Source organism: Mobula hypostoma, chromosome 19, assembly GCF_963921235.1.
Source record: "Mobula hypostoma chromosome 19, sMobHyp1.1, whole genome shotgun sequence".
Lineage (NCBI taxonomy): Eukaryota > Metazoa > Chordata > Chondrichthyes > Myliobatiformes > Myliobatidae > Mobula > Mobula hypostoma.
The window spans coordinates 60,976,937-60,989,373 of NC_086115.1; the positions used below are offsets into that span (position 1 = coordinate 60,976,937).

At 38.1% G+C, this 12,437-nt stretch overlaps 1 protein-coding gene across 8 annotated transcripts in view; it reads left to right on the forward strand.

Moving 5' to 3' along the window:
• Positions 1-12,437, forward strand: part of atrnl1b (attractin-like 1b) — a 1,086,143-nt gene that overhangs the window by 427,740 nt on the left and 645,966 nt on the right. For all 8 annotated transcript variants that reach the window (XM_063072023.1, XM_063072026.1, XM_063072024.1 and 5 more), the window contains one exon: positions 8,869-8,963. In XM_063072023.1, the coding sequence (XP_062928093.1) occupies positions 8,869-8,963 (95 nt within the window). The remainder of the gene's footprint in view (positions 1-8,868; positions 8,964-12,437) is intronic.

Sequence of the window (12,437 nt, forward strand, 5' to 3'; positions counted from 1 at the left end):
TTTGGTTTCATCTTAACTAGCTGGAGAATGATGGGAATTGTGCAGCAGTGTGCTTCTCATTTACACTCTAGCAGTGATAGAAGGATTGTATTTCCCCATAAATCCTGTGTCAATTAATAACTTTCAAGGAATATTTGTTTTGCTACAGTTTATAAAAACAGAAAATAAATCTCCATTGTCCTGTTACATCATGGTATGTTTGACACAGTAGGATAACTCAAAGTTCATCATGAGTTAGCTATCTTGTGTCTAAAAACAGACAACACAATACTCTGATGAGCAGTAAGAATTTTAGTAGTTTGAAGTATAGAAATATGTTGATTATAAAGTGCTCATAAAATCATAGTTGTATACTATATCAAAGTACTTAACCCTCTGGCCTATTAAAAACTGAAACAGCATTGTCAGACAATACCTTATGTCTTTGGAGATTGGAGTTCCAGTATATTGTCAAGGCTTCTTACCACATTTTCTTAATCATGGCTTTTACACGAACGTTGTCTCTGTTGAATGTTTGCAGTTTAAAAAGTGAAGTGTTGAGTTTCAGATGCTTTGCTTGATCAGGCTGATCAGGCACTACTTTCACTGTTGACGCCTGTTTCAGAAGTGACAGCTTCAACCAGAATTATGATTAACATCTTTTGATTTAGTTCAACGTATTGTGTGATTTTCATGTCAGTTACTTCACAGTAATTGTTGATAGCACCATTAAAATCATTGAAGTGAAGAATTGACTTAAACTGATTGTGTTTATATAATTGGGTCAGTATGCATGGTTATTTAGGTGTCATGTTAGTGTTTGCTCCTTTCATTAGATAGTGCTATTTATAATTTATACTGAAATATGTGACCATTGCTTTGATGCTGAAAATGAGACACAAGTGTACAAGTTCTTGCAATCAGCAGTGATGATCAACTCATTTGTTTTGGAGACAGACGTTGACTACGATTTTGAGAAGATCCTTCCCCTTTTCAGGATTTTTAATGGGAATTTCTCTGTGCGTCTGAGAGGTCAGATGTTGTTTTGGTTCAAAGCACACCATCTCCAGTAGTGCAACACTCCCACAATATTTAAACTAGTGAATAGACCCACATCCAAGGAAGGATTTCTTATACTTACCATCTGAATTGTTCTTTCTGCACAACAGTACTTGTATATATTTACATTAGTTTTAAGAGGCTCCTTTAGCCCATGGTGATCAATATTTGTCCAATTATGGTAGTCTGCTGTATGATGTGTTGGCTCCCAGACAAAATTAAGGACAGAATAATCCCCTTACCATTGTGTGCTTGAGGCTGGGCCAGCTGGGTCTTTAGTTGAGGCACAAGGGCTAGTGTCAATGCTTGAGAATGTTATCTGGGACATAAGTGACATTTTTCTGAACTATTCTGCAGTACATTCTCAGTGTTGATTCAATAAAACAAGGATGAAGGAGAATCCAGTGGAGGACCTTCTGTGAATGGATAAGTAAAGGTTTATTTGAGAGAGCTTTTTAAAGCTGGTATTAATCTAGTCTTTGAAGCTTCCATACACTCCCCTAATTCTTCAATCCCTCTTTCCTCTATTGTGGCTCCAGAGAAAGTTTATCAGAATTCCATTTTCTTCTCCAGACTGATGAGTAGTTTGTATGTTCTGGCTTAGCACATACAGCTGTCAGGTGTTACATAAATCTAGGCCACTTATGAATACAGGAGGTTCGAGCTGTTCACTTTAGTAATTGAGTGGTGTGTTTTGTCTTCTCAGTCTACTGGATGTTTGATGTGCATGGGAAGCGATTCCACAGTATCAAGCATTCTATTATCCTGTGCAACCAAGGGATGCAAGTGTAAAAGTTGCAATACTGAGGCTAGCTTGAGAATTTGTAATGTCTACCACAGATATTTTGATGATTGATGTTCCACTTGTAATTTTTTAAAAACTCACCATTTTGTTAATGTTATTGTATATCATGAAAACCTTCTCAAAATGCCCAAAAGTGAAATGGAAAAGAGTTACTCCCTCAAGTAGTTCCAACAATATATATATGCTTGTAGATGCATTATTTTTTATTTGTATTTGAACCTTTTTTGAACCTTTATTTTTCATTAAGAAAAAACACACTCAATACAATAGACAAAACAAAAACACACATTTAATCTATAGGCTTTGAGAAATGAACTAATTTTCATTGGAATTTGAAGCTCTTAATGAATAGTGGAAAGTGGACCGGGAATTTGAGTCCAGTTTCTTCATTAACTTCAGATATGTGGGGGTGCAGTTTTGTTGAGAACAGGGTTTTTGGCTTAAAATCCATAACACATTTTAAATTGGTAAATTTATTACTATTGCATGTATTGAGGTACAGTGAAAAGCTTTGTTTTGCATGCCTTTGATACAGATCATTTCTTTACTGCAGGGCCTTGAGATAGTACAGGTGTAACCAATAACATAATGTAGTGTAAATTGTTAACAGTTTTGGACAAATTGTAGGCAGACAATAATTCAGACTATTCCAAATGATATTCATATTCCTTAAGTACAAGATAATTAGAATTAATTCCAGCATTTTCTGTCAATTGAAAGTCTAAATAGTTGCTTTTTAAAGCTTTTTTAAGAATCAATTTACTAATTTATGAATTATGATTTATGCCTGTTATTTAAATACAGGGATTATGATTTTCTGAAATACCATGCCCAGTATTAAATATGAAAACATCACATGCTCATCCTGTGATACTTTTGGCAAGGTGTTCTAGGCTAAGGTAACTTCTGCTGGTGATTGTTCCTACTTTATTTCCTTCATTAAAGATGAAAGAGGTCATAATAATCCTTATAATGGTGTGTTTAAAATTCCAATGTGGATTGATTTTTACTTTACATTAGTTTGCTAACTGCTGGCTAGATTAATTACACTTAATTCTTTTCTCATTTGGTAATATTTAGCTAAAATTAAATATGATTTGGACGGCTGGTGGCGCAGTGACATTAACGCTGGACTCCGGAACAGAGGTTCCCGGGTTCGAATCCAGTCGGGCCGTTCCCAAGTACGCTTTCCATCCATGCCGGATTGAGTATTGAGCTCGCAACTCGACCTCGTAAAATAAGGAAAAATACTGTACAGCGAAATGTCTGTGCAAGGAGTGGCGCGCCACACAGCCTCTCATTCTGCGCCTTGTAAGGCATGAAAAATGCTTGATACTGGCCTCTCAGGCCTGAGTCGACTTCATCATCATCAAATATGATTTATGGTTTAATACAGACAAAATGCTGGATGAACTCTGGGTTTTTTTTAGTTATTAGGGGTTTTCTCTGTTTTAGTTAGTAAGGGTTTTTTTTCTTTCTTTCCTTTTTTCCATAAAAAAGAGCTTTAATACTTTGTTTTTTGATTATTATTGATATACTGTTCAGCCTGGTTGATAGTTTAACTATTATTCTACATATGGATATGCTACCTTGATTATTTTGATGTATTTTTCTCTGTTGTTGATTTTCAATAATAATTAATAAAAAGATTTAAAAAGAAAAGAACTCAGCAGGTCAGGCAGCATCTATGGAAAGGAAGGAAAAATGAAGTGTTGATGTTTCGGACCAAGACCCTTCATCAGCACTCTTCTTCATTCCTTTCTATAGATGCTGTTTGACCTGCTGGGTTGCTCCAGCAATTTGTGTGTTACTTTGAATTTCCAGCATCTGCAGAATCTCTTGTGTTTGTAGTTTAAAAAACTGATCTCAGTGACTTGAAGGCTGATTCTTGGTCTCAAATGTACACTTGAGAAATTGGATGTAACTTCTATAATTGAAAATGATGAAAACTTCAATCATATTTTAGCTTGTCTGAATGTGTGTTCTTATCAGTCAAATATGGATACATTAGAGTAATGCTTTGATTTCTTAGTCACTACAGCATAACATTGCAGTTTCCTTCACTTTGCTGATGATTGAGAGAAAACTGATGGAGCAGTTACTAACAGGATTGAATTTATCTTACAGACAGGACATACTTAGGCAGTTTTCAACATAATTGGACAAAGGAGTTTATTCTGCAAATATCATACCATTAGTTAGATTATTGGATCCATTATACTGTGGTTTAACATTGAAAGTCGTAGACCAACTCAGGCAACCCCACAAAGGTGTCTGGGACATTTGGATCTGCAGTGTAATTTTGCATTTGTTTGCTTTTAAAGTAAAAGTTTTGATGTTTAGATAGAGCCATAGAGTATTATTGTCATGGTCCGGTCCGTGAAATCCGCTTTCCGGTTCACGGTCTGGTCCATGGACTCAGGACTCCGAGTATTCCAGCTGTCCCTTGTTTTGTTTGAGTTAATCATAGGCACCTGATTCCCATCTTGGGGCTTGGAATTTAAGTAGCCTTGGGGTCGAGTGTGGACTGCTGGTTTGTCTTGTTAAGATTCCCTGGGAGCAACCTGCTGGTGGAAGGCTAGAGCGGCCACTTGCCATCTTTAGGCCATGTTGGAGAACCATCGCTTCATGGTTCTTTGTCCGGGTTCCCTGTTTCTTGTCCATGTCCTAGCCCAGGTCCTGCATCCTAGTCCTGTCCCTAGTACTTCAGTGTCTGTGTCTTGCATTTGGGTCCATTCCCAGCGCCCCCCAATGTGACAATTGCAGGATAGGAACAGACTTTTCAGCCCAGTTGGTCTATGACAAACTATTATTCTGCCTAGTTCCATCAACCTGCAACTGGATCATAGCCCTCCATACCATTCATGTACTTATCCAAACTTTACTTAAATATTGAAATTGAACTTGTATCCACCACTTCTGCCAGCAGCTTATTCCACCCTCTCTCCATTCTCTGAGTGAAGACATTTCCCCTCACAAGACCATAACATATAGGAGCAGAAATAGGCTATTTGGTCCACTGAATCTGCTCTGCAATTTCATTATGGCTGATCCATGTTGCCTCCCATCCCTAATCTCCTGCCTCCCCCCTCCCCTTACCCCATATCAATTCATGCCCTGAAATCAAAAATCTATCAACCTCTGCTTTAAATATGCAAAAAAAAACTTGGTCTCCACAACTGTCTGTGTCAACAAATTCCACAGATTCATAGTCTCAGGCTAAAGAAACCCCTCCTTGTCTCCATTCTATTCTGAGACTGTGTCCTCTAGTCTTGGACTATCCCATCATAGAAACCATCTTCCCCACATCCACTCTATCAAGGCCTTTCACCTTTTAATAGGTTCCAATGAGGTTACCCCTTATTCTTTTGAACTCCATATGAATTCAGGCCCAGAACCATCAAACGCTCTTTATATGATAAGCTGTTCAGTCCTGGAATCATTTTTGTGAATGTGCTTTGAACCCTCTCTAGTTTCAGCTCATCCTTTCTAAGACAAGGGTCCTAAAACTGCTCACAATACTCCAAGTGAGGCCACATCATTACTTTATGAAGTCTCAACGTTACTCCTTGCTTTTATATTCCAGTCCTTTTGAAATGAATGCTAACATCACACTTGCTTTCCAGTGCACAGATTCAACCTGCAAATTAGCCTTTGGGGAGCCTTGCACAAGTACTCCCGAGTCCCTTCGTACATCAGATTTTTGTATTTTCTCTATTTTAAAAAAATAGTCACCCTTTCATTTCTTCTACCAAGTGCCAGACCGTCCACTTCCTGACACTATTGCCACTTCTTTGCCCATTCTCCTAATCTATCTAAGTCCTTCTGTAGCCTCTTTTCATCCTCAAAATTACCTGCCCCTCCACCTATCTTCAAATCATCTGCAAACTTTGTAACAAAGCCATCAATTCCATCAACCAAGTCATTGACATGCAGCATAAAAAGAATTGGCCCCAACACAGACCCCTGTGGAACATCACTGGTCATCAGCTGCCATCCAGAAAAACATCCCTTTATTCCCACACTTTACTTCTTGCTAATCAGCCACTATATTATCCATGCTAGAATCTTTCCTGTAATACCACGAGTTTGAAGCTTGTTAAGCAGCCTTATGTGTGGCATCTTGTCAAAATCCTTCTGAAAATCCAAGTACACAACACCAACCTATTCTCCTTTGTCTATCCTGCTTGTTATTTCTGCAAAGAAATCCAACAGATTTGTCAGGCAAGAGTTTCCCTTGAGGCAACTATGCTGACTGTGGCCTATTTTATTATGTGCCTCCAACTACCCCAAAACCACATCCTTAACAGTTAACTCCAGCATCTTCCCAACCACTGAGGTCAGACCAACTGACCTATAATTTCCTTTCTTCTGCCTCTCTCCCTCCTTGAAGAGTGGAGTGACTTTTGCAACTTTCCAGTCCTCCAGAACCATTCCAGGATCTAATGATTCTAGGAAGTTCATTACTAATGTCTCCACATCTCTTCAGCCACCCCTCTTTCAGAACCCTGTGGTGAACATCATCTTGTCCAGGTGATTTATCTACCTCAGACCTTTCGGTTTCCCATGAACTTTCTCTCTAGTTGTGGTAACTTCATACACTTCATGACCCCTGACACCTGGATTTTGCACAATACTGCGAGTGTTTCCATAGTGAAGACTGATGCAAAATACTTTATCAGTTTGTCCACTATTTCCTCTCCAGCGTTGTTTTCCAGTGGTCCAATGTCCACTCTCTCCTCTCTTTTATACTTTATGTATCTGAAGAAGCTTTTGATATGCTCTCTAATAATATTGGCTAGCTTACTTTCACATTCCATCTTTTTCTTCTTAATGGCTTTTTTTACTTGCCTTCTGTTGGTTTTTAAAAGCGTCCCAATCGTCTAACTTTCCACTAATATTTGCTCTATATGCCCCTCTCTTTGGTGCATCTGTTGGCTTTGACTTTTCTTGCTAGCCATGGTTGTGCCATCTTTCCTTTAGAATGCTTCTTCCTCTTTCGGATGTATATATCCCTTGCCTCTTCCAGATTGCTTCTAGAAATTCTGGCCATTGCTGTTTAAAGTTAACACTGCCAGTGTTCTTTTCCAATTTAATTTAACCAACTCCTCTCTTGAGGCTCTGCAATTCCCTTTATTCCACTGTAATACTGATACATCTGGATACATCTGACTTTAGCGTTTCCTTCTCAAATTGCAGGATGAAGTCATTCATATTATGATCACTTGTCCTTTATGTTCTTTTACCTTAAGATCACCAATCAATTCTGGTTCATTACACAACACCTAATACAGATTAGCTGATCCTCTAGTGGGATCAATCACATGAGCTGCTCTAAAAAAACATCTCATAGGCATTTTGGAAATTCCCCCTCCTGGTATCCTGCACAGACCTGATTTTCCCAATCTTCCTGCATATTGAAATCCCCCATAACTATTGGAACATTGCCTTTTTGGCATGCATTTTCTATCTCCCTTTGTAATTTGCAGACCGCATCCTTATTACTGTTTGGGGTCTGTATACAACCACCATTTTATCCTTGCGATTCCTTAGCTCTATCCACAATGATTCAACATCTTCTGACACTATGATTTGTGAAGATGACAAATCACTTGTTGCATTCAGTATTGTGTATTTTTCTTATCTTTTATTAATGTCTTGTCACCTACCCCTTCATTTCTAGTCACCTTTCACTGCTGTACATTTGTAAATAAGAATCTGGCCCATTTCATATTTTAGCAGTATCAGGGTTTAAAAATGGATGATTTAAAAAGTGCTATTTAGTAAGTTTTAAAATTTAATTTTAAAATTAATCAGAATGCATAAACAAAATAAAGTTAAACTACAGTCATACAAAGCTTACTCAATGTTCATAAAATAAGCTTTTATATGTCTGCTATGAGAGAATGCCGATGTGGTTTGGTGTAATAGATTTCAAAATTGGTTAGGGTCTTATAGGCTACTGTTTTCATTTGCACATTAATGGAGTATCAAAATTGACTAGATAGAGGCACTGATTTAACTTCATTTTTACTTGCATGTGTCGTGTTTCTTGGCAATGACTATTTAGCATTGTTAATCTGCTGATCAGTTAAAGCACAAAATTGTGGAATGTCAGACCATTTTTTGTTGTGTCTTTTGGTAGAGAATTTGGCAACTCTGTGGTGGATGTTCATAGTTTTTTCTCCTCATTCTGTTGATTCTCTTGCATCATTAGGGAGGTGTCATTGCATTTTTGAAGCGGTGACCAGTAAACTGGAGTCCAAAGTAAGACCAATAGATCACTGTGCAAAGTTGTCCATTTGGACTAAAGAAGAATAGAATGGAATATTTCTAAATTAAGTAAATCTGGAAGCATTGAGATGTTGGGCTCTATGTATTCAAATAATCTAGATAAGCTCAAAAGATTATATAACAACAAACTAAAGGGATAGTTGCTGTCTGCCTGGAGATGTAGAAAGCAAGTGGTGAGAACTGCTACTGTAGGCTTTAAAAAGTCACATCATGTTGCATTCACATGGGCAGTTCTTAAGAAGTTATTTTGATCAGGATAAGACTGCCATTTCATTTTCCAGAATAATACGTAATTTTGAGTTTTAAATTGTGTGGAGAGATTGTAGAAACTAACTTAAGGTTAAAATATGACCTGATTGATGCTTTAATATATTAAATGAAATTGATGTGTAAATACAGGGCAGATGCAAAGAATGAAGGCATTTGGAGCATGGCTGATAGGATAAGTGCAGGTTGGCATAATGGTTGGTACTGGCATTATAGTTGGTACTGATATCATGGGCCATAGGGAGAGGGTTTGTACTGTGCCAAGCTGGGAGATTGTGTATTGGTGGAAGAGCTCCTCTAAGGAAATATGTTCCAGTAATAGCTGATCATCTTATTGAATTTTCTGATTATTTACTGCTATGTTAATATAAAAGAAATATATTTTGGCAGTTGCCTTTGTAGAATTTTTTAATTTGAGAGAAGTTTTCATTTATTCACAGTCTGCTTTTGAATCTTGTCCACAGATAGTCTTTTAATTGACTACCAGTTCACCTTCAGCCTTACCCAGGAAGATGATCAGCATTACACCGCAATCAACTTTATGGCTACTCCTGAACAGGTTAGTTCTTTCTGTAGCTCGACAGTACAAATTCTCTTATTTTCTTGCGATTTGAAAGTATCCATATTATTTGTGGAGAGCTTGGTTGATCTTTCCCTACTTTCCTATTCAATTGAGTAGTGCATTGTCTTTCTATTTTTTTGGTTAAAGAATAAAGGAAGAAAGAAGTTGTTAAGTACGATACTGTTGGTGTAGTCACTGTTGTATTGGACAATGGATAGTAAATTGGTTTAGGTAGGCAGAAGAAGAGAAAGTTGATAGAGTTTCACTCCGTCTCCACACACAGTGGGTGTTGTGAAGTTTCCTCCCAACACAGTAGCTTAGCATAGGACTTCTTGTATTCTTTTTGTACAGTTTCCAGAGGTGCACACTGAGCCATAGCTGAACTCCTGCTGGAAAATATAAACACAACAGATTCTGCAGATGTGACATACACAAAGTGCTGGAGGAACTCAGTGGTTCAGGCAGCATGTGTGGAAGTTGGTGCTTTGGACCGAGTCTCTTCTTCAGGACTGGAAAAGGAGGGGGAGGATGCCAGAATAAAAAAGTGGGGGAGGGGTAAGAGGATAGCTAGAAGGTGAAAGGTGAAGTCAAGTGGGTAGAAAATGTAAAGGCAGGAGAAGAAGGAACTTCATAGGAGAGGATAGTGGACCAAGGAAGAAATTGAGGGGCACTAGGGGAAGGTGGTAGGCAGGTGAGGAGCGGAGGTGAGAGGCCAGAGTGGGGAATAGAAAAAAAGGGAAGAGGGAAGGAAAAAAATACTGGAAGGATATATCGATACTCTGCTGGAAAATGATCATCTTGATTGATACAAGCTCTCCGATTTGCACTGAATTTGCGGGTCTCTCATTAAAAGGAGCTTACCATGTCTCGAGGTTGTAGACTAGCGCATTCCAACATCTAAGTCTGTGTACTGAAGCATGCACTGAAAGTTGTTGTAGCTGCCAAAGAGGTTTTTTGAGCAAGGGCCATTGTGCTCTGTGGTGCTGGAATCTTGGTAAATATCCTTAGGATTGTTTGGTGGCATGAGCTATCTTCTGTGTGAGTGGTAAAAAACCTGTAAACTTTGAATATTGTACATATTTAGACCATTAATAATTTTCAGTTTGTAGTATGTAAATGCTAGGCTTTATTTTATTTACTTTTTCATTTTTTAAATTTATTTGGAGATGCAGCACGGAACAGGCTCTTCCGGCCTAACAAGCTGCATCACCCGAAAACCCACCTAGTTTACAGTAGCCTAATCACAGGGCAATTTTACAATGACTGATTAAGAATTAATAAATGATTAAAAATGCACTTTCTGTAAGTTTTCGAGCGTACAAAAATTTCAACATTTAAAATGTTTTGACTTTAAAGTAATTTGTACAAAATGCTCAAGACTTTTAAAATTCAAAACACATTATTAAATATTTTATTTCGATTGGTCCTTAATTGTTAGTGTTGAGGTTTCTAGACTAGATAGCAGCTTGCACACTGAATCAGTCTTGTGTGTTTTATGGTGTTTCTGGGTCACATGTTTTAGTTAGCATCGTTTTATTAAGAAAAACAAGCTTTGCTTTTACCTGCAACACACATCAAAGTTGCTGGTGAACGCAGCAGGCCAGGCAGCATCTATAGGAAGAGGCGCAGTCGACGTTTCAGGCCGAGACCCTTCGTCAGGACTAACTGAAGGAAGAGTGAGTAAGGGATTTGAAAGCTGGAGGGGGAGGGGGATGTTTGCTTTTACCTATCACTTTTCCTGACCAGTATACAGTTTAAGGCTGGTGAGGTACTTTTGAAGTGTATTTATTATTTTAATGTAGGAATTTTGACAATTCATTTGCATATAATCATCTCTCTGCTGCAATTTCCAAAAGATCAGATTTTGTTTTGTTTTATATATGATGAATTTCAATAGTTGTTTTTTTAAAACGTGATTTGCTTACGGTGCACAAAATACAAATATGGATCAGTTTTTCAATTTTGACTTTGTAATCATGTGTTTATTAATGATTAAACAAATTTTAATACTTGGTACAGTCAGAAGAATTGAGCAAAAAATCTCTGCTGATTAAATTCAGTTATTTTTCCAGAGGTGCCTCATTAAAGACGAAACATTTTATTGAAATCTCTGGCAACTTGGATAATTAATGGGAAATACTTGGGTTCGAAGATGAATTGTAATGCCCTTTTCTTCTAAGTAGCATCATGGATTTTTTGAATTCCACTTGGTAATGAGATAGGCATGCATGATGGTAGCATTAATAGTTAAAAGGGGTCTCTTGTTCTGAAACTAAATAAAAAAATAATGGACCTCCCCCGCCCGCCCCCAATACAATGATTGTGCAAAATTTAAATTATTCTGCAAAATTAAGGGACAGGATTTTAAAAAATAAAATGCAAGCTTTTATTTTGAAAACTACCTGTTCTCTCATGAAACTTATGAATAATCAGATTATGGATGATGGAGGTGCAGTTATTTTAGGATTCACAGAGTTTGACGTATTGTGATCAGTCTTCCCACAGATTTTATTGGAACTGCCAGCGTCTAGATATTTAAGAGGCCATAGGTCTTCTCTTTCTGTGCTTCAATTGTGCAGCATGCCAGTCCAGACAAAGACAAAAATCAGACGAATGTAGGATGAAAGACCTGAATGACCTTGTTAAAATTGGTGAGGAGGTAAAAAGGAAAGCAAGTTAATATATTCAGAATCAGAATCGGGTTTAATATCACTAGCATACATTGTGAAATTTGTTGTTTTGCAGCAGCAATACATTACACACGCTCCTGAAACGTGGATCCTGTACCTCCTCCTTGAGTACCAATGAGAAGAGGACATGTCCTCAGTGATGGGGTCCTTAATGATGGATGCCTCTTCTCTGAGGCATCGTCTTTTGAAGATGTCCTGGATGCTGGGGAGGCTAGTACCCATGATGGAACTGGCTGAGTTTACAACGTCCTGCAGCTTTTTCCGATACTATGCAGTGGCCCCTCCATACCAGATGGTGGTGCAACCAGTTAGAATGCTCTCTGTGAAACCTTTGTAGAAATCTTTGAGTATCTTTGATAATGAGATATCATTTGATAATAAATTACTATGAGAAGGCCTTGGCGAGTAGGGCAAAGGAAAACCCCAAGGCATTCTTCAATTATGTGGAGAAAAAAAGGATGACAGGAGTGAAGGTAGGAACGATTAGAGATAAAGGTGGGAAGATGTGCCTGGAGGCTGTGGAAGTGAGCGAGGTCCTCAATGAATACTCCTCTTCGGTATTCACCAATGAGAGGGAACTTGATGATGGTGAGGACAATATGAGTGAGGTTGATGTTCTGGAGCATGTTGATATTAAGGGAGAGGAGGTGTTGGAGTTGTTAAAATACATTAGGACGGATAAGTCCCCGGGGCCTGACGGAATATTCCTCAGGCTGCTCCACGAAGCGAGGAAAGAGATTGCTGAGCCTCTGGCTAGGATCTTTATGTCCTCGTTGTCCAC